Source organism: Colletotrichum aenigma (genome assembly GCF_013390185.1).
Source record: "Colletotrichum aenigma strain Cg56 chromosome Unknown KSG_Cg56_contig01, whole genome shotgun sequence".
NCBI classification, from domain to species: Eukaryota; Fungi; Ascomycota; class Sordariomycetes; order Glomerellales; family Glomerellaceae; genus Colletotrichum; species Colletotrichum aenigma.
In genome coordinates this window covers 1,989,521-2,016,879 of record NW_023500907.1, presented here as the reverse complement: position 1 = coordinate 2,016,879, position 27,359 = coordinate 1,989,521, and the positions used below count along the sequence as shown (strand labels likewise).

Sequence of the window (27,359 nt, the reverse complement as noted above, 5' to 3'; positions counted from 1 at the left end):
GATGGAGCCACGCTCTCGCCACGAGCCAGCAGGCATGCCTGGAAACAGCACCACGGCGCCGGTGAGACACACCCGCAGAGGGCAGAAATTTGCGGCCCTCTAGTCTGTTTGGCAGCGTGTTTGCGTCCTGCTGGTCCGATGGGAAGACGAGGATGAGGTGTGTATGCGTGATGGCGGCGCATGGGGGGAAGGGAAAATAACTCGCGCAGCTGCTTTGTAAGTGGCGCCGGCGCGTTGCCCTTCTCCTTCGATCAGGCTGCAGCAGATGGGCTCGCAATGTTAATAAAATAGAGATCTCCCGCTGCTCTCCTCCTGCTGCCGGGAAAGGAGGTGTTGGTCCTGTTAAACCGTTTGTGCGAACCCTTTTGAACCTCTTTCCTCATCCACGCTGGTCTCTGGTCTGGAACTTGTCACTGCCCCTTTCGCGGCTTGCCACTCCTTCACTACCAACTGCTGTTCTCTCATTGCTCTTTCGCAACGGTTCATCTGGATCTTCATCAGGAGTTCCTCCTCGGTCAGGAGCTCGCCGTAACATCCATCCTTCTTCTTCAAGTCCAAACTTCGACACAATGAAGTATCAAGTTCTTCTCCTGGCCGCCTCGGCCGCCAACATGGCCCTCGCCAAGCCCGTCAAGCCCTGCTCGGCCCGCAGCCGTAGCACCAAGATCATCACTTACACCCAGACGGGAACGAGCGCCCCCATCCAAGCAACTCCCGTCGTCCTGCCGTCCCCCGTCGAGACCCCGACCGAGTCGTCCGCACCCGCCACAACCCCCGAAGCCTCCCAGGCCCCGGTCGAGGCGGCCGCAAGCTCTTCTACTGCCGCCGCGAGCACCGCCGTCGCCTCCACGACCCCCATCAGCGCCGAGTCCACCTCCGGCGAGTCGACCTTCTACGGCGGCAACACCTCCGGCGGCATGTGCTCCTTCTCCACTTACACCATCCCCTCCGGCCTCTACGGCACCGCCTTCTCCGGCTCGGCCTGGGACTTCGCCGCCAAGTGCGGCGCCTGCGTCAAGGTGACGGGCCCGAACGGCGTCATCACCGCCATGATCGTCGACCAGTGCCCCGAGTGCTCCGCGGGCCAGCTCGACCTGTTCCAGGACGCCTTCGCCAAGATCGGCGACATCTCGGCCGGCAAGATCGCGACGTCGTACGAGTTCGTCGAGTGCGGCATCACCTCGGCCATCAAGCTGCACAACAAGTCGGGCACCTCGTCGCACTGGTTCTCCATGCAGGTCCTCAACCACAACGAGCCCGTCGCCAAGCTCGAGGTCAGCACCGACGGCGGCAGCACCTGGCAGGCGACCACGCGCCAGCAGTACAACTTCTTTGAGAACTCGAGCGGCTTCGGCACCGAGACTGTGGACGTCAAGGTCACGAGCGAGAGCGGGTCGTCGGTGACTGTCAAGGATGTCAGCGTCGCGGCCGACTCCGAGACCACGGCGTCGGGTAACTTCTAAGGTGCGAGCGGTCGGCTGGAGATGAGAATGCGAGGTGTGGGAAATTATCGGAGATTCGCTCCTATATCTGTCATGCTTTCTTCTGGTATGCTGGCTCATCTCCGACAACTCTTTCAAGGGGTCGTCGACCGAGAGCACCGTCTCTCCATTCACTTCTCTTTTCTCTTCTGAAACGCTCATGATGGTTGGCGTTATGTTCTTGTGGAATGACGGGTTAAGGATCATAACGACCTGGGTTTTGGGGGGGAAAAAGGTCTAATTCATACGGGAGGCCCAGGAACGGGATGGTCCTGGAAGATGAGCGGGCTGCTTGTGCAAGATCGCAATCCCCCCTTAGCTCGCGCAACCTTTGCGTGAGTAGTGTAGCAATACTTCGATTCATATGATCTCAATTAAGCCAAAACCTAAAGGCATCTTTTCTCTGGTATAATAGCGTTAAATGACTACCTATCGTGGACGTTTAAGAACACCCTCATCCAGGTGCTTGACCGTGATGTCTGGCCGTGCATAATGTATGTTTTGCACGTACTCCCAAACAGGTTGCTGCTATTGCGGCCACACATCAGCTTTGTCTATCTACAGCTTAAGGGACATTTCCTATGAACTACCAGATCCTCTCGGTGTATCGTGTCAATGTAGCTACATTTTCTATACAATAGAAGAACATGAAATCATACTAAGGACGATACCTAGGACGATGGGGATGATGGGGACGATAGCAAGCCTACAGGCAAAGTATTCGTTTTCGATATAAGTAGAGCTATAGCCAATGCTCAGCTGTCAATGCCTAATGATATCTGTCAGAATCATCTCAAGGTCCACAAGGTGGGAGACGAAGCGGTTCGACAAATTTTCAAAGTTGCCATGAAGGTCTTAAGTTGAAGTCAAGTATAAATGAAAGCACTCAAAAGGCTTTCTCACATTTCACCTCCCCTATCACTATCACACGCTACAATTTGCACACCATGACCAAAACTTTTCACTCTTTCTCAAAGCTGCCAGCTGAGCTCAGACTATGCATCTGGGAGTTTGCAGTTCGGCCTGCGGGTCCCGATCATCCAGGAGCTCATTTCTTTTCAGTCCAACGAGACGTCAAAACGGGCAAGCGCTTCACGACATTCCCCTCCTTTACACAGAAGTCGAAACCACTCTGGAAGGAGAATAACCCTTCGGCATACTTCTACGACTTTGGCATGTGGACAGCCTGCAAGGAATCGAGAATGATCGTCACCAAGCAAATGACAAGACGTTACAAAGGCCTGCGATGGGGAACAAACCGCGCTGTTGCTCACATACGACATGGCCAGGAAAACATAACCTTTGGTATACTTCCGGGGCCAGGTCTCATTTGCATGCAGCTTCCGGATACGGAGGCTCTTTATCCTTATGAGGATGATCCTCTCTCGTACCTCGATATACAGCGCTTGGGCTGGTACGGGGGGTCTGTTGCTATTGCGTTCGAATACGACGAATCCTGGGCGTTTGATCCTGAAAAAGACCACATTGGTACCATGATGGACGAGCCGGGTCCTCGGGGGGGCGTTTCTTATACTCCTCGACAGGGTGATTTCTGAAGAATATTTCCGTGTTAATCTTTATCTGGTACAATACGGTGCAAAATTGAAGCCTGGGGCGAAGACATGAGGTACCTTTCACGGGAACGGGTTCAATCTTGAGATCGCAGGCAACGATCAAGTTAAGTTGAAAGATGAGAGTGTTATGAATGCCTGGCGCTTCATAGATGTGATAACCAGCAAAGGTGAAGTTTACTGGCGTGGAGCGAAAGATGAGTGGGATTCTAATGGTCACGCATGTCGATGTATACCTGATGAACATGTCGATGTATATGCAGATGACCATATAGACGTGTTGGTATGCGAGAGAGCTTAGAATAAAGACATTCCGCGTCTCTACGTGACATGAGAATGGAGGATTGTAAAACTGTTTCATGTCATAAGAGCAGATTGTAGGAGGTGTCGTTTGATTCCAGATTGATAGTCGTGCCGTATCAAAGAGCAAGACAGGGTGCATCAGCAAGTTTGAAAATCATACCAACAAGTATAATGATAAAGGCGGCAACGAGGACGACAACGTCAAGGACGACAGGGAACATTAGCGATGCTTGTTAGCCTAGTCTTTAATTCTGATAGGAGTCTAACAGCATAATTGTCACTCCCGCGGACTCTAGCAAGACTCTGACTATTGGCTTGCGACCCTACTATCTTGAGATCTTGCGCCATATCCTTTCAGACTATGCGGCATATCATAGTGGTATTGCTGATGCTTGAGTGTGACACGTTGAGGCTTAGCCTAAGGTAGGCCCCTTGGAAAGACAGACGAAGCGAGGGAGACGTGACGGCTTTGCCCTCTACTTGTCGTAGTGTTACACCATTCGAAGGGATCGCAGTCGATTCATGAGGGGAGAAGGTTAAGATGAGAATGATTGCATGCGATAATCCCCGCCCCTTCAGATTCAATATGATATTGCGGAGGATGTAAACTGACTAGTGGCTGGTGACATACATACCTTCAATGGTTGTGGACCAAGACATTCCGAGGGAGGCTAAAGTGGCGGTTTGTTTCATCAACAAGGAAAACCATCCAGATCCAAGACTGCTCGAGTCGGTGAAATCGGGAAATCAATCAACCGGCGCTGGCATTGTCTTGCTGCGATCGGGCGGCAATTGCGACGGGCTCGGAGGCGTTGGTGGCTGGGCCCTGCCAAGACGGCAGCGATGGATGTCTCAGTCTAAAGGTTGCTTTGATAACGTTCGACAACAGCAACGACCGCTTTTGCCAGATGCAGTTTGGGGTTGCTGAAATTGGCCTGGTTGGTCGACGGTGAGCATGCGCCACTTTGTTGACCTAGCTGCGTTGTCATGTCAAATCTCGAGGCGTAGCAAGTGCTCAAGCCTGCCCGACATTGCGCGGCCATCGGTGATCTGAGTAACGATGAAAAGCTTGCGGGTGTTCCTGTGGCTGCTCTGTATCAGCAAGAGACATTGGCGCAACACTGTAAATTAGCAGTGACGAAGAGCGAGTACAACAAATTCCGGGTGCGCACCACCAACACACCACTGGAAAGTCAACCCGTCGAGACCCGTCAGCCGTCGGCCAGTTTTCGGTTTACGATGGTCCGATCGAGAGAAGGATGCGCGGCAAGGATTTGGCAGTTCGGCTTGCTGTGATTCGGCGGAGGGATTGGCAGTTTGCGCCCGTTGGACAGGGTTGCCCAGGATAAGGTGCCGTATCCAGGTTTTGGGGTTATGAAGGCTGCCAGGACCTCGGCCCCGTCCGGCCGCAAGCGCAGAGACAGAGCGCAGTCGGGAGAGGGGCACGGGAGGGGTCGCCGCGGTGGGTTGAAATTTCAGAGCTGAAGTCTGCCAGCCTCAGAATTTTGTGGCTGACTAGAATGTGCGTGTCATGAAAGCACAGAGGCTTCGGAGTTTTGATCGTCTGGTGCCTTGCTCAACGCTTGGTTGCCTCTGCTCTGCCTGCGAGTGCGCGCCTCTTGAATGGCGATGCAAACTGTAAGCGGTGCCGGCTTACTGAGCGGATGGCGAGAGCCTGGGATGAGACGACATGCGCCGGGCGGATAATAACAGGATGCCTTGCAGTAGCAGCATGTTGCAGATGCACGTCGTTGTTGGCGCCAGTATCTGGCGGGCCACGCTTGGGAGAGCGGAAGCCAGTCGTGTGTGGCGCGGTACAGAGGAAGGGCAGAGCGCTTGACGAGATGATGTCGCACGCTGTTACTTTCGTCTAAGAGATGGCCGAATGCCGCGAGTGTAGATCAGCATTGGTTCTGTGGACGTCCAGTTGGTCGGATGGGGATTGGCAGTTGGGATGAGGATGAGGTGCATACAGACAGACGGATACCGTTGACACCTTGCACACAGCTGGACATGGGGAGGAAACATAAAAAAACAACAAAAAAAACGTTTCTCCAAGCACCAAGCTGGAAAACCGGCTCGCCCAAACCTGAATGGAACCAACCCAACTGGAACTTGGCCTGTTCAGAGCCTCTCCCCCGCTTGCCCTGGAACCGCTATTGCTTCCATTCCCAGTGCAACCCTTCCGGGAGGCCACCCAAGCAAGCTGACCATCCCTGGCGAACAGCTCCATCAGCCAATCCCGCTGGTCTGGCTCGACAGGGGGGGCGCTGCCCTGGCGTGCTGTAGACGGCTCCCCGCCTGCCTCAAGTGTCCAGTCAGAGGCGTTTCCTGCTTCTCCCCCAGCTGAACAATTACGTCGTTATCCGCAGCCAAGTCCACGGGCCACCTTACCTTTGAGCAGAGCAATTCCCTTTCCTCCACATTGGCTCGAGTGACGGCGGCGCTATTCTATTTGGGCGAGCTTTTGTGAGACTTGGGTCGGCAGCAGTTCAGGCCAGGTCGGCTTCGAGATGTGGTTTAGCTGTCCACTCTTGTGTACTCTATGTGGGAGGCAGGTGTTCGCCAAGAAACACAGAGTACTGCGTATCTTAAGTGGAGGTACCTGAGTTACACTAGGTCCTTTGCTAGCGCTGGACTGAAGCAGCTTCGTCTCGTCCCATCATCTCGTTACACCTTGCACATCGATTGCACCTGTCCTCGCACCTGCACCGCCTTGCTTCCTATCCTGTCGTTTGTGCAGCAGCCGGCTTTTGTGCCAGCCCAGCCCAGCCCAGCCCAGCCCAGCCCAGCTTCTTCTTCTTCTTCTTCTCTTTCGGCCCCCAATTGCTACCTTGCCAGCAGCTCCCACCTGTGCCGCCTCCACGCCACGGAGACGCCGCTAAGCTAAACCTGACGGGCCCGTAGCGACCCTGACGTATCTGAGCCGAAACTCCATCCAACCTTTGGCCTTTTGCCTTCTCTGCCACCGAACCTCTCGCCTTTTTCTCGCCGTTTACTTTTTAGCTTCCCGCCTTGTTTCTCTTCCACCCTTCTGTTCTAACCTCCACATTCTCACCACTAGTACACCAGACTACTGGCCGACCAGCCACAGTCCGGCCTTGCTGCATTCACTCCCTCCCTCCTTTTCCCTTTCTTCGCAGATCCCATCTATCGTCTCTTTTTAGTCCGAGACCCTCCCGAGACCCTCGTTGCCCTCCTCTCCCCTTTCTAAAGTTGCTTGGTTCTCCATCTTCCCACAAATCTCCAAGCCGACCAGGTCATCGGTCCACGTCATCCACCCGGCACCCGCGATCCCTCTATGTGTCGACACGGAATCACGAGCTGAGTGCTTTGCCAATTGACCGCGACACCGCACACCCAGCTGCGAGAAGCAGCGCCCAGACCTCGCCGACATGGCTTCCACCGAGAAGGAGAAGAACGAGCTCAAGGTCCAGGGTGTCGTTGAGGCTGCCCAGGACCCTGAGAGCAACGTTTCTGCCGACGACGCGCAAAAGAAGATAGTCGAGGAGTCCAAAAAGGCCGGCATCACGGCCTTCACTTTTGACCCCGATGCGAGCCCGGAAGAGAAGCGCGCACAAGCCGCAGCCGTGAGTCGCGCAAACAGTCAAATGTCAACCACTCCGGAGCTCGACTGACCACTTATGAACAGGCTGTCCCTCCCGGTTTCCACTCCCAACGAACAAAGGGCATCTCCGTCGTCACTGACGTTGCCGACTCGAGCGCTCCCGTCACCGACCTCCCCGAGCCAACCAAAGCTGGCGCCATAGAAGTTGTCAAAGATAAGGACGGCAAGACACTTAATTCGGGCGAACACCCAGAAGGTGTCGAGGAGGAGCCCTACACTAGAACTGGCTGGGCTCCTCAGTTTGGCTGGCCCAAGGAAGACGTTCACGATAGCGTGAGTCTCCTGGATCACTCCACCTGGCTCGAGAGCAATATCCCGGACAAATTCTATGGCGACTGGTACCACAATGCTGCCATTATCGTCTTTGCCTGTATTTCGTCCTGGCTGGTCGCGGTCTTGGGCGGCGGTTTGGGCTGGGTCTTCATCCTTATGGCGGTATGTTCCACATACTACCGCACCTCCATCCGTCGAGTTAGGCGCAACTTCCGCGATGACATCAACCGAGAGCTGTCCTTGAAGAAGCTCGAGACCGAAGTCGAGTCTCTCGAGTGGATTAACTCGTTTATGGTCAAATTCTGGCCAATCTACCAACCCGTCCTCGCTCAGACCATCATCAACTCGGTTGACCAGGTTCTGAGCTCAGCCACTCCCGCGTTCCTGGACAGCTTGAAGCTCAAGACGTTTACACTGGGATCCAAGCCGCCCCGCATGGAGCACGTCAAGACCTACCCCCAGGCCGGAGATGACACCGTCATCATGGATTGGAAGTTCAGCTTCACACCCAATGACACAGCGGATATGACTTTCAAGCAGATCAAGAACAAGGTCAACCCGAAAGTCGTTCTCGAGATCAGAGTCGGAAAAGCCATGATTAGCAAGGGTCTCGACGTCATTGTCGAAGACATGGCTTTCTCCGGCATCATGCAGCTCAAGATCAAGCTGCAGATTCCTTTCCCCCACGTCGAAAAGGTGGAAATGTGCTTCCTCGAAAAGCCCGTGATTGACTACGTCTGCAAGCCCCTCGGAGGTGAAACGTTCGGATTTGACATCAACTTCATTCCCGGTCTGGAGTCCTTCATCCTTGAACAAATCCACGGCAACTTGGCTCCTATGATGTACGCGCCCAACGTCTTCCCTATCGAGGTTGCCAAGATGCTTGCCGGCACTCCAGTCGACCAGGCCATTGGTGTGGTGGCCGTCACACTCCACGGAGCTCAAGGTCTCAAGAACCCTGACAACTTCTCGGGCTCTCCCGACCCCTATGCTGTTTTGACCCTGAACCGCCGCCAGGCGCTTGCCAAGACTAAGCATGTGAAGGATACCTCCAGCCCGCGTTGGAACGAGACCCATTACATCATCATTACCTCCTTCAACGACTCGCTTGACATTCAAATCTTCGACTACAACGATTTCAGAAAGCACAAGGAGCTCGGAGTGGCCTCTTTCCCTCTGGAGAACGTGGAGGAGCTCGCCGTGCATGAGAACGAAAGGCTGGAGGTCATTGCTGATGGAAAGGCTCGTGGCTTCGTGTCTTGTGATGTCAGGTTCTTCCCCGTCCTGGAGCCTAAGAAGCTGGAAGACGGCACTGTGGAGCCGCCACCTGAGTCCAACACGGGTATTTTGAGGTTCACCGTCGAGCAAGCCAAGGATTTGGACGGCACCAAGAGTCTTGTCGGTCTTCTCAACCCTTACGCGACCCTCCATCTCAACGGCAGAGACATCCACCACACGAAGAAGCTCAAGAGAACGAACAACCCCATCTGGGACAACGGCTCAAAGGAAATGCTCATCACGGACAGGAAGAATGCCAAGCTTGGTGTCACGATCAAGGATGACCGTGATCTGACCGGCGATCAGGTCCTTGGCAAGTACCAGATCAAGCTTGAGGACATGATGGAGTGTATGGAGAAGGGCCAGGAATGGTTCCACTTGTCCGGCGTTCAGACTGGTCGCGTCAAGATGATGGCACAGTGGAAGCCTGTTGCACTGTCTGGTATTGTTGGTGGTACTGGCGGCTACGTCACCCCGGTAGGTGTCATGCGCTTTCACTTCAAGAACGCTCATGATCTCCGGAACTTCGAGACCCTCGGCAAGTCTGACCCGTACGTGCGAGTGCTTCTGTCCGGCATTGAAAAGGCACGCACGGTTACTCACAAGAACACTCTTGACCCCGAGTTCGATGAGGTTCTCTACGTCCCAGTCCACTCTGCTCGCGAGAGACTGACTGTCGAGGTCATGGACTCCGAGAAGATGGGCAAGGATCGCAGTCTGGGTCTCGTTGAGGTCTTTGCCGGCGACTACATCTCACAGGCGGAGAATGGAGAATACAATGTGCACGACCAGAAGAAGATCATTCAGGGAGGCCTGCAACTTCATGGCAAGGGTATTGCGAAGGGTGTTTTGACTTACAACGTGGCATTCTACCCCTGCCTAAACGTCGCTGACCCCGAGGATGAGGAGGAAGAGCACGCAGAACCATCGGCTGAGAAGGCTTTGGAGAGCGCGACTCGTTCTGCCGAAGCTGGCAAATTCAGCTCACTCGAGCAGAAGAAAGCCGACGAGAAAAGGCACAGTGGAGCGGAGCTTGAGCCAAGCCCGCCCAAGACCCCGGTCACACCGGTTTCGCCAACCATGCCCAGAAAGTCCAGGGATGAGAGCGGACCCCCGAAGATTCGACTCTCTCCTCAGGAGCTGCTCAAGTACGAGTCTGGTCTTCTGATCTTCAAGCTGATGGAGGCCGAGATGCCGGAGCACAACACGCACCTGGAGGTTTGGGTTGACGACATGGCTTTCCCGTCATACACATCGTCAGCAGCAAAGCACAAGAAGCACACTTTCGAGGAGATTGGCGACTGTTTCATTCGAGAGCTTGACTTCTCTCGCTTGACGCTCAAGGTGCGAGAGAAGGGGGACAAGATCGAGGGTAGCGAGAAGGACAAGGACCACACAATGGCGAAGCTTCAGGGCAACACCTTGGATACGCTGAAGCAGTGTCTCGTAAGTCGTCGGTCATGTTTTGCTAAGAATCAAGGGCTAACCGACCGTCAGAACAACCCCACAACACTCAAGTTGAAGGACAAGGAGAATCGCCCAAGCAGCGTCAAGGTCAGCCTGAAGTACATTCCTGTAAAGATGCAGCTCGACCCGAGTGAGAGTATCAACAACATGGGAACGCTTCGTGTGGACGTCCTCGACGCCCAGGATCTCCCTTCGGCAGACTCCAACGGAAAGAGTGACCCTTACTGCAAGTTCGAGCTCAATGGCGAGGACGTGTACAAGACAAAGGTTCAGAAGAAGACGTTGCATCCCGCCTGGAACGAGTTCTTCGAGGTTCCCGTACCATCAAGGACGGCTGCCAAGTTCAAGGTCACGGTGTGGGATTACGATTTCGCTGATAAGCCGGATTTCCTTGGAGCTGCCGACATCAATCTCGAACAGCTCGACCCATTCAGGCCGAGCGAGAGCCGGTTGATACTTGACGGCAAGTCGGGTACAGTGAGATTGAGGATGCTTTTCCGGCCGTCGTACGTCACTCGAACACGACAGGGCACATCCACCTTCTCCGGAACGTTTGCAGCTCCTGGTAGAATTGTCACCGGTGTTGTGGGAGCGCCCATCAAGGTTGGTGGTGTAGTTGGACACGGTGTTGGCAAGGGCGCTTCTTTCCTCAAACGCGGGCTGTTCTCCAAGAAGGATGACGACTCCGATGGCCCCTCGTCAAGCTTCAGCGAGATCCCGACCATTGTTGAGAATGGCAGTCCGCCTGGTCCGACTCCTGGACTCGGTCTCAAGAGAGCAACTGGCTTTTCCACGTCTGATGGCAGCGATTCCACAGACACGCGACCCGGAACCTCTTCCAACGGCAATGGTTCGACTCTCGGTGGCCACAACCGCACCAAGAGCAATGGTGCGGCCTCCGTTCATAGCCTCAACCCTGGATCCCCGGGCTCTGGAAGTGCCACGTTCACCGTGGTTGCTGCCAAGGGCTTCCCGCCTTCAGCTGACTTGTACGTCGTCATCAACCAGCTGGCACCGAAACCGAAGGTCATTGGAAAAACCAAGCACCACAAGGATGCCACAGGCTTTGTCAGGTACAACGAGACTTTTAAGAGCACTTGCACTGCCGACACTCAATTCAAGATTGAGGCCAAGGGCGAGCACAAGTTCAGTAGCGATGACGACTTGGGTGAGGCTCTCTACTTCGTCGATGAGAGTGGCGCGGAGGCCGAAAAGGAGATCAAGGTCGGCAGCGGATCAGTCATCATCAAGAGCAACTTCATCCCTTCCGCCGAATCTCTGGAGCCTGGAAGTCCCAAGTCAATCGTTCGCCGCAGCTTCATGGGCAAGAGAGAAAGCCGAAGCAGAGAGGGAACACCGACGTGATTGCACCTTACAAACGTTTCTCCTGAATTTCTAGCAGTTCTTTTCTTTTGAAATCAAAAGCTCCTGATCGCTTTCAGATACCTCCACGCCGTTGGTTGGCTAGTTTCATCCACTCATGGAATCTCTTTTTATTGTTTTGATTTTTGAGGGTATGGAGTCGGAGGTCAAAGGAGGATGGGTGGGAGGATGGCGAATACGGCAGACAGAATATTGCAGAGATTTTTGCGGTTGCACTTGCCGGCAGAGTACTTTCTTAGCTGCGCTGTAATTAATGATATTCAAATGTGCAAAATCGTATCCATGTTGATACAGCAATTACGTGTGGTTGCATGCCGTTGGAGAGAGGTTCGTTTACTCTCCATGATATCAATCCTCCAAAGATACTCATCGACATGGTATTATGTAATCGGAGTTGTGCACGGACGACACGTACCTGCAGTAAGGGCCAATCTGAATCAGGCAACAAGGCATCAGTTAGCTACGCAGTTTCCCTGCTGAAGCTGTCCGTGACGCGAGCATGGAGCTGCCTGAGCTGGCTCCCCGAGTTAACCACAAAGAGCGCCCCATCGTCCATTCCAACGCCCGACCTCACCTCAACCCTTCCACAATCACCGCTCGCCTACCGACGAGAATCGACGATTCCGATACACAAAACTACCAATCCAACCAAATTCGTCCAATCCGCCTCACCGAATCGTCGAGATGGACAGCCTCGTGGCAAAGTACAGCCGCCCGGCGTACGAGCAGCACAACACCTTCCGGGACGATGAGCAGGAGGACCTCGAGCTCATGGGCGAGGCCCCGCCCTTGTCTCTGAAGTTTGCTATGCCTCCCGTCGCACATGTGAGTTGGTTTCTTCAAAGCCGAGATTGATGTTGGAAGGGAAGCAGTACTGACATCCCCGCCCCCTCACCACAGCCCTCCTCCTGGCTCCGCGCAGCAACAGATGACCGCGCCAACCCCGACTGCCCCATCAAGATCGCCCACGGAACGACAACGCTTGCCTTCCGCTTCCAGGGCGGAATTGTCGTCGCCACCGATTCCCGTGCCACCGCCGGTAACTGGATCGCCTCGCAAACGGTCAAGAAGGTTATCGAGATCAACAGCGTTCTGCTGGGCACCATGGCCGGCGGTGCCGCCGACTGCCAGTACTGGCTCGCCTGGCTCGGCATGCAATGCCGTCTCCACGAGCTCCGTCACAAGCGCCGCATTTCCGTCGCTGCCGCCTCCAAGATTCTCGCCAACCTCGTCTACTCATACAAGGGCATGGGTCTCAGCATGGGAACTATGTGTGCTGGTGTCACCAAGGAGGAAGGCCCCGCGCTCTACTACGTCGACTCAGACGGCACCCGTCTGGCCGGCAACCTCTTCTGTGTTGGCAGTGGTCAGACCTTCGCCTACGGTGTCCTGGATGCCGAGTACCGTTACGACCTGACGGACCAGGAGGCTCTGGAGCTCGGGAGCCGCAGTATCCTAGCCGCCACCCACCGTGACGCCTACTCTGGTGGTTTCATCAACCTCTACCACGTCAAGGAGGAGGGCTGGGTCAAGCACGGCTTCAACGACACGAATCCCATCTTCTGGAAGACGAAGCTGGAGAAGGGCGAGTTCACCAACGTCACGGCCGACTTGGATTAGGAAAGGGCGCGAGTAATTGATGATGCTGTTATGAAGAACCCCGGGCACCCCTGACAATTACACTCGGTACTTGCGTTGCCAGAAGAACGGCAAGTTAGAGGGTAAGCTTCCAAGGAAGACACTCGGGCAGGTGGGAACGGGTTGAATGGTCATGACCAGCGAGGGTAGACAGCTGAGCTTTGGAGGCTTTGGCATCCTATGAAGGTGCGGATGCCTTGTAACTTGTAAACTAGACCATGATACAAGTGCATTCTTATGATTTTACAGTTTTGGTACAATGACTTTTAGGGGATTCGTATACGCAATGTGGTGACAGGCTGAAAGGGGGGTATCATGACTTCTGTCCATCCCTTCTCACCCAGCCGCGAACGCCGAGGATACCGCCCTCGTCGCTCGCCGCATCAATCGACCACTTCTTCATCACAGACACGGACAGATCACTCTCCCAGCCGGCCTCGTACATCTCCATGCCAGTCCAGGCAATCATGGCTGCGTTGTCCGTACACAACGCCGGCGGCGGTGCCGTGACCTTCACATGCTCGAACCCGCGAACATTGAGCATCTTTCGCAACGCGTACATCAGGAAGCGGTTGCTCGCGACACCGCCACTCACCACCAACGTCTTCAATGCATCTTTCAGCTCCGGCTCCGCTGCGAGGACGAGGAACACGCGGGTGGCGAGGTGCTCGAACAGCAGACGCATCGCAGCGCGTGCGAGGACCCTCCGCTCGTCGAGGGTCATGTCAACGCCGCCCGCTTCTGTGATCCTGCGGATCTCGCTGCCTATGCCGGCAAAGGCGTATGAGAGCTCGCGCGACCCAGCCAGTGGGGGGTGGAGTTGCCAGTGGTATGGGGCCGGGGCGACGTACGTTGCAATCTCGTCGCGGCGATATGTTGGCGGGGTGTATTCGTAGTTGTAATCGGGGTATTGGCCGGGCGGGAAGGAGTCGGGGAAGGCGAAGCGTTCGAGGAGGGCGCCGTACATCACGTCCGTGTGTGCGGCGAGCATGTCGGCGGGGAGGATGTGGCGGGCGGCCTTGTCCAGGGCGTCGCCGACGGCGACGTCCTGCGTCGAGGCCAGGATGCGGTGGTCTGTCAGGGAGCGGGAGTGCACGAGCTGAGTATGTCCTCCTGATACCAGCAGCGTCAGGAAGGGGAACTCCAGGTGACCGCGCGGAGCAGTGCTGGTGGCGGCATCTTGCTTGAGGGCGGAAACGAGCCGTGGGGTGAGGGCGTGGGCTTGCATGTGGTTCACGGCGACGAGGGGCACCTGCCACGCCGTCGCGAGACCCTTTGCGGTCGAGAGGCCTGTGGCGAGGTTGGAGGACATGCCGGGCCCGCGCGTGACGGTTATGAAGTCGGGCTTTTGGCGGGGGACACCCGAGACGGTGATTGTCTTGTTGTCATCGACCGGCGGCGGGAGGGAGGAGAGGGACTCGGCGATCAGGGGCGCGAGGGAGGCGTCGTGGCCCGCGAGGGCAGCGGGCGGCCAGATGCCCCCGAAGGCGCGGTGGTCGGAGGTGATTTTGCGGTTGAAGTGGAGGTTTGCGCCGGCGGGCGTCTTGGAGAGGAGGGCTACGCAGGTGTCGTCGCATGATGTTTCGATTGCGAGGGTGAGGAGGTTACGGCGGTGGTAAGAGGTAGGCCAGTGGACCTGTCGGCGGAGGAGGGCGCGCCATTGTGTTTGGAGGAGTGGTGGGCGCATCGAGAGTGGGCGATTTGTGTGGTTTGGGTGGTAGGCAGGTGAAAGATTGGGAGGGTGGTGGTGACGGAGAAGTTTGGAGCTCTTATCTTATCCGGGATGCGGCTCACCGAGGTACACCGACTCACACGTACCACACCGAGCTGCGACCCATTCCACCTAACAACGGCATCAATTGCGAATGCATAAGTGAATGGGTATTTTAAATACAGTCTGGCTTTTGTAAAGCTATGCGACTACTTTTCCTACATGTAGAGATACTTCCAAGGTTTAGAGAGAACGGCCACAAAAGAAACAACCACAACAGAGATAACGATAGAGACGATCACAGAGATAATAATGACTACAGTAATAATAGAGATAACGATAGGAGTAGCGATAATAGAAATATTAATAGTAATAGAAATAATAACGTTCATAGAGGTAACGACGACGACGAAAACGACGATAGAGATGACGACAACAGAACTAATGATAATAGAGACAATAACACCAGAGACGACAACGACGACGACGACAGAGACGGCGACGACAGAGACAAAAACAAAAACGGCGACAGTAGAAGAGGTAATTGTGAACCTAATAAAATAAACTGTAGGAAATACAGAGAGCCCAGCATATTTGAAACAAGGCATCTCATATGTTGACGTTCATTTCGTTGTTTTAATACGCGCCGTGGACTCATCATATACCCAAGGAGCCAGCTAGTTGGCTCATAATAAGGAGTGCTTGCCCCTGAACTCAAGAATGATAATGACCACAAAGTTTATGAAACATATCCTCGACGCCATGCGGGCGAACGTAGGGCGAGGACCTAGTTACGTTGCCCCAGATTCCTGACCTTCCAATAATGCTCAGACATCGAATCTCACAGATAGTCACGTTCAAGTCTTCTCAAGTGCTGTATCGTCAATTCATTACGCTTAGTTGCCAGACGGCTTAACATCGCCCATACCCTCGCCGTAATCCTCCTTCAGCACCTTGCCGCCAACCTCGAGCGGGTGGCTCTCCTGCAGCACGTACAGCATCCTCGCCCAGCCGGTCTCGCTCACGTTCTTCCACGCATGGTTGGTGCCGCGCTGCACGGATACGTCGCCCCTCTTCATGCGGCGCACCTCGCCCGAGTCGAGCACGAGGTCGATCTCGCCCTCGAGCACGACGCCGTAGTCGAGGCTGACGGTGCGGTGCATCGGCGACAGCGAGCCGGGCGGCATGTCGACGATGCGCATGACGCTGCCGCCGGGGATGACGATGCCGGGCGGGTTGGCGAGGCGCTCGGCGTACGAGGTGATGTCCGCGTTGCCCGTGAAGGAGGCGGGCGTCTGCTCCGTCGTGTAGCCCAGGTAGAACTTTGCGTTGCCGCCGACGGTCTGTTGGGGGATCTCCTCGGGCAGGGAGGTGTTGAAGATGGCCTTGCCCTCGGGGTTGTGGTCTGTGATGAAGCGCTGGGGGCGGCGGAGGTCGCTCGGAGGTGCGTCGGATGCCATTGTGGTCGATTAATGTGGTTTGATGGTTCTCTGATGCTCTTGATCAAGTTTTTTATTCAGTACTCAGAAGCTTCGATTATGTTTTCGGGAAGTTCTTGCGGAGGGTTTATGACGACACAGGCACAATTGAGACGAAGGGACCAGGCTAATCAGATGCGAGCTTGAGAGAGAGGTGGCATTCTTCTACTCCCCTAAATCCAGCTTCAAACTTAATAGTCAGCTTTCCCGTCTGATACAACCGGTGTGTGTAGCTCTTTTCCCCGCTACCGCGACACCATTGAGGCATTGCCGAGAGCATCCCGAAGAGCGAGTGATGCAGGCGCCGAACGTCACAGCGGAAAGTGGAGGCGGGACCGGAAAGAGGGGGAATCGAGTGTCCCTGACACTGAGCGGGATGAGAGGTGGATGGGGTGGGGAAAGGGGACGAGGAGTGGTTTGTGCGGGGATGGGAAGGCGGCGGACGCTAGGTATGGAAACTGTATCCTAAAATCCCGGCAAATGGACATTGAAACTGGGGAAAGGTGTCTTTTTGTTCCTTTACCCTTCCAGAGGGTCTTGTTTCGTATGTAGCTTGTGTGGGTCGCGAGTGGCGGTCTTTGACTTCGGACTCTTCACGGACAACGCATGATGCGTGACGAACAGCTGAGTCGACATGTCACTTTCGACAAGACCTACTACACACAAGCTTCTGTGTTCTTCATGTTTGAAACGAACTTCAAATAAGGAATGTAAGTCCCGAGGTGACGTTCGTAATCGGGCTCGGGGATGTATTTTGGTCAAAATGTGATTGAATGTAGTAGAAGTGATAACAATAGCGACGATGACAATAGCAGCGATAGGAATAACAACGACGACGACGACGACGATAACGACGACAATAACGGTAGTTGTAGTAATAATAACGACGACGATACTACGCTATCTCAAAAGTGCGAACGTTGTGATTGTTTGTAATCAACCAAGTATACAGAGTAGGGTATTCGACAGGATGTGATTCTCGCAGCTCGAATGCCACAATAAGCTATGTACAGCGCCTCTCACAGGCATGCCAACATCGTAAACTCCCACCGATGCTTTACTCTATCCTCCTGGCCCCGGAAACGTTGGGCACGCCGGTGCCCTCCACCACCTTGGCGCTCACAAAGTCGTAGATGGGCATCTCAGACAGAAACTTCGTAATGTGATGCAGCGTGGGAAGCTTCTCCCAGTCATGCGCGTCCATCTTGACGGAGACGTCGGACGATCGCGAAACAGCGTGTACCGTGGCGGGTACGTCCCGCGCCTCCTCCTCGTGCGGGACCACGCACGCATACTCGGCATCGGCCTTTCCAGGCTCCCCGACGGAGGGGATGTACCTGTACGTCAGGATGCCGTAGTCCGCCTCGCCGCCGATGGTTCCGTGCTCCGTCTTCGGGTCGTCCGCGCGCAGCTTGTTGAGCCTGATGTCGGCGAAGGTGGCGCCGCGCCACGAGGCCTTCACCCGGGCCGCCGTCGCGTGCAGCTCAAAGTCGATGTCGCAGAACAGCTTCGGCATGCCCAGCTCCTCGCGGCCGGAGACGATGGGGTCTGTGAGGCTCTCGAACAGCACGGACAGGTGGGTGCCGTTGATCGTGCTGCCGTCCTTCTTGACGTACTCGATGCCGTGGATGTAGAGGCCCAGGTGGTTGTATCCACCGCCGCCGAGCCAGGACATGTTGTTCAGCCTGGTGACCGAGAGAGAGGCGGCGCAGACGGTGCCTGGGACTTTGAAGCGGAAGGAGTCGGTGGGTAGAATGGTCTCGAGGAAGGTTCGTGAGGTGAGGAACTTGACGGACATCGTGGTGAACGTGCGCTCCATGTCACCAGGCTGTCGACGGCCGAAAGCGTCCTGGCGAGGACCAGGGAAAGGGCCGTACCCGACGGGCATGCGCCAGTAGAGGTCCTTCTTCTTTGACCACAGCCATCGGTTGTAGACCTTTGTTGCGTGGTCGTGTTCATCGTGGCCAAAGTTGTAGTTTTGGTAGGTGTTCACTAAGACTTTGTGAGCATAACGTAGGACATATCGTCTGGATGACCGACTTACTCTCAACAGCTGGCGGAGCGCCTGGAATTCTGTCTTTGCCCGCTTGGCGGGAGTACTCCTGGATGGCATGTGCACGGGTCAAGCGGATCTGTTGGTAGAGGCGAAGTCGTTCCGGTACGTCCTCAGGAGAAGTTCCCTTGGGAAGCACGACCGCCAGCGCGGCGCCGTCTTCCATAGCCTGGCCTGCTCCCTGACCTTGGTCTGTTTGGCTGTTAGCATATCGTACTGTGCTGTCGAGAATTGTAACGTACGAGGTGTGAAGGGATGGGCGGCATCTCCCAGCAAAGCAAGCTTGCCGTTTGTCCACGACTCCAGAGGGTCCATGTCTAGTAGCTGCCAGACATTCACTTCATCTGGGTGCACCTTCTTGATCAATTGCAAAAGAGCCGGGTCGAAGTCCTGATAGACCTTTAGAAGTTGCTCGATTGAGCCCTTCTTGTTCCACTCTGAAGTGTGTTAGTACTTGAAAGACAAATGTGACGTCCAGGGCATACCGTCGCTAGCTGTTGCGTGAGATTCGGTGTCGGGGTGGATGCACACAAAGTTCAATAGCTGATTGTCGTTGCAGGGGTAAATGACGATGCGTCTGTCTGTTCCAAACCAGATACCGAGCTGGTTGTGCTTGTCGATGAGAGGAGCGGTGACGGGGTCCTCCTCGACGACGGCCCGGGGAATGAGGAAACGGAAAGCCGCCTTGCCTGAGCGGAACAGCTTGGGGTCGGTGCCCGTTACGTATTTCCTCGTCTTGGACTGGACATGATCTTAGTCTGTTGCTCAAGAACGATGGCTCATTGAAACTCACGTAGATGCCGTCAGCGCCAATAATGACATCCGCCTGGATCGTCGTTCCATCCTCCAGCCGAAGAGTGCCCTTCTCCGGGTCGGCGCCAACTATCTTAGACGCAACGTGCACCTTGGCCGGGGTGCTAACACCATCTTCCGCAGTAGCCACGCTTCGGATCTCGTTGTGGAGATAGGCACGGTGAACCAGCTGCCACGGATGCTGCCACTGGCCTTTGTGCTTGGTGATATCCACGTCGAAGCCGCCCTTGTTGTTCTGGTCTCGCTCCTTGAAGTGATCCGCCGGGTTGCCACCAAACGTCTCGGCGTAGATGCCCCATCGTCTCAGCAGTCCGTTTGAGTTGGGCGCCAGATGTACCGCCGCACCGGTCTCGCTGTTCAGTCTTGATTGTTCGTACAGCTATTATTCTGCGATTAGCCCACAAACGAGGTGCGTGAGGACCATGGGATTTCATACATCCACTTGGTGACCCTGTCGTCGAAGTGCGATTGCGGCACTCAAACCTCCAATACCGGCGCCTACGATGGCAATTTTGAGGGGATGAGGATATTCGCCGACGAGGGGACTTGAGTACACGCCATTCGGGCGCTGGGCCTCACCGTTGACCAACATGGTGTCGACGTGGTCCTTTTTGTGATTCTGTGAAGTCTTGCGGGATGTGAAACACGGACGCTTTAGCATGAAGGGTGGGAAGCCTTGGAAGAAGGTGAGAGACTGAAGGGAGGGCTGGGATTAAAGCTGCATATGAAATAACCGCACAAGAAACCAATTATAACCCCCCCGGGCAACCAACTTATGGGAAACATGTGCAGAGAAGAGCAGCAGGGCGTGAGGCAGGGCTAGTCGGGCTTGCAGACCGTCATCTCAAACGCTCCCGCTCGGCTGCGCATCGATCGTCGCGCTCGTACTCGGCCCCTCCCTGTCCCCCCCAGCGCAACCACCACGCTGTCTGTCACCACTCTCTCCAGGCTTCTTCGGATCGAACGCAGATTACCACCACACCCGCCAAGACCAGCCGTTCGAAGTAGCAGCATAGCAGAGAAGAACAACCCCGAGTGCATCTACCGTTCCATCGGGATGGCTCAGCTCGTCCACGGGGGCTGGCTTGGTCCCTTTCCTTGGCCCGCGTGCCTCTCCCCCGCATTTGGCCGGGCGGGAAGCCGGAAGCACGGCGGGGGAGGGACCAATTTGGAGCTTTACCGTCTTTGTCCTGTTGCTTCGCAGTAGACGGTCCTCTGTTGCTGTGAAACCTCGTCCACAACTAGACGTTGATATGCATAACAGCCCAGCGGCATGCCGGCTGGGATGGTCCCCGGGCGAATAGAAGCAGGGCGGCAGCCGCACTAATAATTGAACGTTGCCGAGTCGAAGGTGGAATGGCGGGTGGTGATTTGTCCATCACCGGTTCTTCGTGTCTGTTAGTGTTCCGGGGAGTTTTAGGGACGATGGAGGGGTAGCGAGCAAAAGACCGGCTTGTGGGGGTGGAGCCACTCTGCTGTCGCTGTCAGTGCTGTCTGACATGAGTACAAACAAGTGACCACCGGAGACACTTCAAGTTTCCAGCCCCCATTCTTCATCTCCCAATTACAGCGCCAAGCCAAAGTCTTCAGTCATGTCGTCCGGCGTGTTTCGCCGATGCTCTTCGTCTGGCGCATGTCACGAGTGGATGTCTTTGACGCCGCCGGACATTGTGGGATGAAGTGAACTCAATCCTGAGAGATCGAATACCACTTGAATAGCCTCGCGGCACGTTGCCAGGCTTCACCTTGCTCTTCTTCCGGCCTGTCGGGCTGTTTTCCCGAGAACGCACCATCGAATGCCTTGTGCGGCAAGCAGTAACGTGTCTGACAAGCTGAACTGAACGTACGTGGAACCCTCGGGATCCGTGCCCCTGTCCCTCCCGTCTCGGTCGCGGTAGACAATCGGCTCCGGCGCGCTTACCCCGCCCCGATACCGCTCCGAGACACCACCAAAGCCGGGCCACCCCTCCTCTCCCCCTTCGCTCACCACAACACATGTCGGGATCGGACGAACTCATTTACACTCCGCCCCGTCCGCCGTTGCTTTTTTTTTTTCGCATTTTGACAAATTCTCATTAACTAAAACCCAAGGATCCACAGAACCCCCCCTAGAACATGGCCCCGATCCCCTCCGCCCTCATCACGGCCGGCAGCGCAGGCCTCGGCGCCGCAACCGCCCGGCTCTTCGCCCGGAACGGCTACAACGTCGTCGTGAACTACGCCAACAACGCCGAGCGCGCCGAATCCCTCGTGCGGGACCTCCGCGCCTCCTCCCCGCTCGCCGCGGACCAGCAGCGCTTCGCGGCCATCAAGGCGGACCTCTCGCGCAAAGACGACCTGGCCGAGCTCGTCCGCGGCGCCGTCGCAGCGCTCGGCGGCCGCCTCGATGTGCTCTTCAGCAACGGCGGCTGGACCCGCATCAGGAATCTTCAGGACCTGGACGAGAACGTCGACGAGGAAGACTGGGACCGCTGCTTCAACATGAACGTCAAGTCGCACCTGTTCCTGATGCACGCCGCCCGCCCGCACCTCGACGAGGCCGAGGGCGCCTTCATCACCACGGCGTCTCTGGCCGGCGTCAAGGTCAGCGGGAGCTCAATGGTACGTTGATCACCTATAAGCGGTTTCCTCCCCTAAGTCCCCGCTGCTGGGCCGTCTTTCCCGCCCGAGGTGGTCACAGAGCGGAGCGGACAATGGATGGAATGGGCAGGGCCACTGTTCTAAGACGTAAACAGGCCTACGCCGTGACGAAAGCAGCGCAAATTCACCTCGTCAAGGCCCTAGCAATGGCGGCGGGACCCAGGATAAGGGTCAACAGCGTCTCACCCGGCCTCCTCTTGACGGTAAGTCCATCATCAAAGACACCACCACCAACACCACATCCATCCATTAGACCCGCGTCCGCATGCCTACCCCCACCCTCTGCCCATTTCCCGAAAAGACACATCGGCTCACTTTTGGCGGTGCCCCGCCGGCGACATGACAGGACTGGGGCTTGCAGTTCTCCGAAGAGCAGCGGGAGGCGATGCGCGAGAAGACGAGGCTCAAGAGGCTGCCCACCGTCGACGACGTCGCCGACCAGGTGCTGTGCTTCGCCAAGAGCAGGAGCGTCACCGGCGCCAATGTGGTTATCGACGGGGGCTTGAGCCTCTGAATGGGCGCAGGACTATGGGAGATGATGGGGAGGGGCAGGCAGATGGAACAGACGTTGTATGCGTAGGGTCAGGTCAGTGACTGGCTGGTTATTAGTTACACGGACGCGGGATGGATCTCCAGGCAGCAGCAACAAACACTTGTTGGCCCCCTTACAGACGCAGTAGCAGGCAGGGTGAGCAAGTTAAGGCCAAGGGCAGGAAAAAAATCAAGCCAGAAACCATGAATACGGAATGATGGCCAGGTTCTAGTGCCAAGGGTCCAAGGTTGGACCGGGGCAGATGCGAGCAGTTCGCGCACTCAGACTCGCAGAGAAGCGCTCGCATCTGCCCCCACCCACCCTTACCTACTGATGCGGCCTAGGTATGTGGCCTGCGTAGTCTCGGGTAGGGGTCTTCCTCCCACATCCCGAACCCGAAAGCCACGAACGAAGGGGGTTATCAAAAGGGTAAAATAGCAAGGCGGCGAAGTTTAAAGAAGAGCTCAAAACCGCTGTGTTTCTTGAGAATATCCAGTCATCCAAGTGCCGAAACGCCGTTTCCCTCCCTTTTCCCTGCCATGCGTGGTTGTGTCGTATGCGTCGCGCGTGTGGTTACAAACAGTTGGTACAAACAACTACCTCCTCTCGACATCTTCATGCACACCACTTCTTCGAATCACTCACTCGCCGACCTCCCTGTCCTCGCTCCAATGGATATACGAGACGATCCGCCATTTCCACGACTCATGTCGTATTGCCTTCCCCCATACGAACATCGGCACCCACATGATCAGGACGGCAGTCGCGATTCCCGCCATCGCCCCGAACGCATTCACGTACCCGGCCTGCTCGATCCATGTGTTTGTGTAGAAGGACAGCAGGAAGCCGAAAAGTGCTACGAAACAGACCGACAAGTCAGCTTTTACCGCACGAACATTGGACGAAACAGGACAAGCATGGGATGCCGGCACACTCACACTTGAACCCCATTACCGACAGCGCCACCTCCCCGGTTATAGGTCGGTACGCATCAATAACATATACAGTTGCGATGTTGGTGCCCTGGGAAATGGAAAACGTCACTACGGAAGAGAGGGTGTCAGAAAACGGCAGAGCAACCAGGACATGCGGAGCCGGGAAAGAGCTTACAGAGTCCCAGGCCAATGGTGGGACAGATCCAGTGCAGTTGGTTCGCGATTCCCACGCCGTACAGGATAAGAGCCAGAGGCGTCGATATCATGGAGATGACCATGGCAGGAAGCCGCATTTCCGGATCCCTGATGCCGCCATTGCGTAACGTGAACCAGTCGGCCACCTTGTCCCCAAGGTGCCCACCCGCTGGGACACCGACCGCGGCCCCAATGATGCCGGCGATGAAACACAGCCCGATCTGCCAAGCATCGAATCCGTAGGCGGTGTTGAAGGCAGAAGCGATATTCGAAGACACGGCGACGAGGAATCCAACAGTCACGGCTTGCACCAACGCCGCCCACAGCACAGACGGGAGGATGATCAGACCCAGAGGCCGGAGAGACAGCTTCAGCAGGCTCTCTCGCGTCAAAGTTTTGTGGAAGATTTTCAGGGACGACAGGTAAGAGTTCTTTCTCGAGCGTGGGAGAGCGTTTTCTGCGTAGCGGGGAGCGAGTTCGCTCTCTGAGCCCACCGAACCAGGCTTGTTGGCGTCGATGGATGCCATTCGGTTCCAGTTGCTCGCCTCGTCTCGCTCGTAGGCCGTCTCGGGGAAGGTGAAGAACGCAAGCGCGAGAACGACGCCGATTAAGGCCGCAGAAACCTCGTAAATCACTCTCCAGTCATGGTTGATGGTGATGAGACTGTCAAAAGCCACTCGTCAGACAAAGTCGAAAGCACTGCAGATCCTGAAGCGAACTTACCCTGAAATCACCAGTCCAAACCCAACTCCTGCGGAGAGGAAAGAGGTATACAAGCTTTGGGGTCGTTAGCCGGACAATGATCAACACCAGCCGGACTCTATACTTACGCCATGATGGTCCCTCTTTCGTGCAGAAAGAAGACATCAGCGATGGAAATTGGGGCAATGGTCTCTGCTGCACCAGCACCGAAACCCATCAAGATCCGCCCAGTGAGAAAGCCGGCGTACGAGTGTTCAAAGATGAGCCATATCGTGCAAATAAAGTAGATCGTGTAGCTGGCAACGTAGACTGGGCGCCGGCCAAACTTGTTGGCCATGGGCACCCAGAAGAAGTTGCCAACCCCCTGAAGCAGCGCGGTTGTCGTGAAGAAGTACGCCGTCTGGGAGATGGAGTTCGACAGAACCGCATTATCCGTAGCCGCAGCCGGATAGAACTCCAGCGCCGTCTCTAGAAGAGCTATCGACGGGCCTATCACGAAGTTATCAGAGATGATGCCTCGTGTATATGGCTGCGTCTGCCGACTTACCCGCTGCAAGAAAATTGCACATCATCATGGCCACGCAGATCAACCCCGCCATGTAGTATTTGTACCATTGTGGCCTAGATGGGTCAGCCAAAGGCCCCTGGTTTTCATAATCCGAATACCCGGAAACCTACCAGTTCAAAGGGTCATTTGGGTCTGTGGAAGGTTTGGGGATCAAGATGATCTCGTTCGTAGCCTCGTCCCTCAGACGGACATTTCCCAACGTCCTTACTGGTGCCTCTTCCGGAACTGCATGTCTTGCGACGTGATCATCCATTGCTGGGCTCTGCTGTGTGTGTGTGTCTGTGTGCGCCGCGAGTTGCAAAGCGGTTGGAGCCGCCCTCGTTGGAGGGTCCTCGAGGGAGGATATGGAGACCTGAGGGAGTTGCGACGCTCTTTGCAGACGGAAGAGTCGGGTAGTGTCTGAAGACTGCCCGCGAGAAGTCGGGGAGTAGTAAAGAAGTGGCTACTCCCCGGCTCAAGGGACGGCCGCGATCGATGAAACAATCGAAGCCTGAGCTATCTGCCGTGTCGATCGTTCAACGTTGTTGCATCAAAGGGAGGTCTAGACGGAGGCGCGTGGCTCTACTGGCACTCTGCACAGACACACACAAACGGCATAGGTTTAAGCTTTGCCTTGTCGGTAGAATATTGATTGGGTTCTGTGGGGAAACAGGGTCCGGAAAATGGCCGCCAGACGCGGTGATTCGCAGACTTGCCGTGAGGATTGGTGACGGGTGATGTGTGAGGAAAAGGACGGCAACGAGATGGTGTCGACGAAGCCAGAGGGGATTCGAGGACGAGCAAAAGGGCCACCCAAGGCTACCTACCTTGGATGTTGATGCAATATCTCAATGTGACGTCGCAGCCCAATAGAATTGAAAATATTATCCAGTGATACCTGGGATGAGTAGTGAGAGGGCTACGAGGACTATGGATGGGATATCTCCAGGATGGATGGGGATAGGTGACGGGCCTAAGCAGGAGATTGGCAGGCTCAAACCCTGCTCACCGATGCAGCTCACTAGATGAGGGAAAGACTTGGCGAAGCATGGGAAAAGGGAAAGACAGGGATTTAGACGCAGCGGCCACTGTCTTATCCGCAACTAAGGGGTTTTCAAGTTTAGGGGGCAAGTTCCACCAACAAGCCTTTCGCCAAGACATTGGACATGGTTGAGCGAAACATGACCAGAAGAAAACCAATTGGTGGGTTCTGTAGGAAGCACTAGCGTGGGAACCAGAACGGATGTCCTGGAGCATGAGCAGCAGCAGTGGCAGCAGGTGAAAAAGGACAGATGACAGACGTCGTCTCGACCTCTCGCTCCGAGATGAGATGGGATGGAGGTGACGCTGTCTCTCCCTCAGGTTCTCGGGCTCTTGTTCTCTTTGAGGGAAAGGCGGCGGCGGCTTGCTAGCCGAGGATCGATGATTCAAGATGGGGACTCCCTCGTGTCTCCCCGAACAGGCCCCGCCGCCACGATTGCACGCGTAAGATATCGGACTTTGAACAGGTCCAAGCCTTGCTGCAAGAGCCTCAAAGAGAGGAGAACTCGGTGGTGCATGAACCACGCACAGGACACAAGGTGCCGTTTTCGGCCATGTCCTCCGGTCGACTTGTGGCCTGGCGGCAATGTGACAGAAAAAGGCTGTACATAGGGAGCACCGCGTTGTGTGTGCGCAGCAGCAAAGTGTGGCTGGTGCTCAATATGGGGTAGGAAAAGCAAAAATTTGGCAGTACTGCGCCTAGCCAGAATAACCCCGGCATGTCTCGCCTAAGGAGACGCGCAACGCGCTCTCCACGCATGGTTGTGAGTCCTGAGGTTGAAGGGGTATGGCATGCATGATGCCGTGGACACACACTAGCAGACTAGAGAAGGTCAATAGTCCACACAAACAGAGTCGGGACGAATGCTGATCCTGATCATGGTTTCTCAACCAGCAGCGCCAGCGGAGAACGAGCATTGGAGGCCGCTTCCAGGGCTGCCGGGTGGTTCCTGACTGTTGGAGAAGGTGGAACGGATGACTGCAGCTTGGCTTTCGTCCCAAGTTGCAGTGCAGAAGAGTACGGAGTACTACTGCGGTAAGTACGTAGGTAGCGCGGCCTACGTGCATTTGGCCATGCTTGATGCCGCGGAGACCGCCGTCCCTGAGATATGCACCGCGTCGACGACATGCAGCGCCGTTATCTCGTCACCTGTGGGCCGAGGGCGAGACCTGAAGAAGACGCGCAGACGAGGCCATCCTCCCGCCCTGGCCGTTCATGCCATCCATTCAGAAGGATTCTGACATGTGTCGACATATTGGACGACAGACAAGGAACGCAATTCGAGGCCCGAGAGTGGCCCGGGGATGGTGATGAACTCTCTCGAGTGGTGTCGTTCTCAGTCGTGGCCCTCCGTGAAGCTGAGAGTAAGGAGTGTTTCAAGTGACGTTTCCCGGATCTCTGGTGCAGCGGGTAGAGAAGAAGCTTCATCATTCAAGGTTGATTGAGTGGGCATGCGAGGTTTCTGTTTCTAAATTTCGATGCTTGGTTATGGACGCCGGCGTCTCGAAACAAAGTAGACTCGTCATGGTGCTATATCGGATGGAGCGATTCTGAAGAGAGGACGCGTCTGCTCTTGTTCAGCTTGCCCCAGATGTGGCCGATGGCCCCGTCAGGTAAGGCAGAATTCAAGCTTCGTGCCACGGCTCCATGGCCGGTGGAAAGATTAGGGTTGCCGGGATGGGTTTGACG

At 55.6% G+C, this 27,359-nt stretch overlaps 9 protein-coding genes across 9 annotated transcripts; 5 read left to right on the top strand and 4 right to left on the bottom strand.

The window, feature by feature from the left end:
• Positions 1 to 569: 569 nt before the first annotated feature.
• Positions 570 to 1,463, top strand: yoaJ-0 (Expansin-YoaJ; the record flags this gene model as incomplete). The annotated part of the gene is made up of 1 exon (XM_037315789.1): positions 570 to 1,463. The coding sequence occupies one exon, from the start codon at positions 570 to 572 to the stop codon at positions 1,461 to 1,463; it is 894 nt and encodes a 297-aa protein (XP_037185521.1).
• Positions 1,464 to 2,428: 965 nt separating this feature from the next.
• CGCA056_v000527 (uncharacterized protein) lies at positions 2,429 to 3,037 on the top strand (the record flags this gene model as incomplete). The annotated part of the gene is made up of 1 exon (XM_037315788.1): positions 2,429 to 3,037. The coding sequence occupies one exon, from the start codon at positions 2,429 to 2,431 to the stop codon at positions 3,035 to 3,037; it is 609 nt and encodes a 202-aa protein (XP_037185234.1).
• Positions 3,038 to 6,750: 3,713 nt separating this feature from the next.
• On the top strand, positions 6,751 to 11,366 carry CGCA056_v000526 (Uncharacterized protein; the record flags this gene model as incomplete). Its single annotated transcript, XM_037315787.1, has 3 exons — positions 6,751 to 6,945; positions 7,008 to 9,980; positions 10,032 to 11,366. 3 exons carry the CDS (start codon positions 6,751 to 6,753, stop codon positions 11,364 to 11,366), a joined length of 4,503 nt encoding a protein of 1,500 aa, XP_037185468.1.
• Positions 11,367 to 12,068: 702 nt separating this feature from the next.
• Positions 12,069 to 13,004, top strand: PRE2 (Proteasome subunit beta type-5; the record flags this gene model as incomplete). The annotated part of the gene is made up of 2 exons (XM_037315786.1): positions 12,069 to 12,209; positions 12,285 to 13,004. 2 exons carry the CDS (start codon positions 12,069 to 12,071, stop codon positions 13,002 to 13,004), a joined length of 861 nt encoding a protein of 286 aa, XP_037185233.1.
• A 331-nt stretch (positions 13,005 to 13,335) lies between these two features.
• On the bottom strand, positions 13,336 to 14,709 carry CGCA056_v000524 (tRNA N6-adenosine threonylcarbamoyltransferase; the record flags this gene model as incomplete). Its single annotated transcript, XM_037315785.1, has 1 exon — positions 13,336 to 14,709. One exon carries the CDS (start codon positions 14,707 to 14,709, stop codon positions 13,336 to 13,338), a length of 1,374 nt encoding a protein of 457 aa, XP_037185232.1.
• Positions 14,710 to 15,629: 920 nt separating this feature from the next.
• Positions 15,630 to 16,193, bottom strand: CGCA056_v000523 (uncharacterized protein; the record flags this gene model as incomplete). The annotated part of the gene is made up of 1 exon (XM_037315784.1): positions 15,630 to 16,193. One exon carries the CDS (start codon positions 16,191 to 16,193, stop codon positions 15,630 to 15,632), a length of 564 nt encoding a protein of 187 aa, XP_037185246.1.
• A 1,075-nt stretch (positions 16,194 to 17,268) lies between these two features.
• Positions 17,269 to 19,669, bottom strand: OpS4-2 (FAD-dependent monooxygenase OpS4; the record flags this gene model as incomplete). The annotated part of the gene is made up of 6 exons (XM_037315783.1): positions 17,269 to 18,203; positions 18,256 to 18,456; positions 18,507 to 18,701; positions 18,750 to 19,005; positions 19,058 to 19,456; positions 19,514 to 19,669. The coding sequence occupies 6 exons, from the start codon at positions 19,667 to 19,669 to the stop codon at positions 17,269 to 17,271; spliced, it is 2,142 nt and encodes a 713-aa protein (XP_037185480.1).
• A 1,523-nt stretch (positions 19,670 to 21,192) lies between these two features.
• Positions 21,193 to 22,231, top strand: fabG-7 (3-oxoacyl-[acyl-carrier-protein] reductase FabG; the record flags this gene model as incomplete). Its single annotated transcript, XM_037315782.1, has 3 exons — positions 21,193 to 21,678; positions 21,813 to 21,920; positions 22,064 to 22,231. 3 exons carry the CDS (start codon positions 21,193 to 21,195, stop codon positions 22,229 to 22,231), a joined length of 762 nt encoding a protein of 253 aa, XP_037185479.1.
• A 659-nt stretch (positions 22,232 to 22,890) lies between these two features.
• CGCA056_v000520 (putative MFS-type transporter) lies at positions 22,891 to 24,902 on the bottom strand (the record flags this gene model as incomplete). Its single annotated transcript, XM_037315781.1, has 7 exons — positions 22,891 to 23,105; positions 23,188 to 23,292; positions 23,360 to 24,042; positions 24,103 to 24,156; positions 24,210 to 24,570; positions 24,629 to 24,702; positions 24,760 to 24,902. The coding sequence occupies 7 exons, from the start codon at positions 24,900 to 24,902 to the stop codon at positions 22,891 to 22,893; spliced, it is 1,635 nt and encodes a 544-aa protein (XP_037185235.1).
• Between the last annotated feature and the right edge of the window lie 2,457 nt (positions 24,903 to 27,359).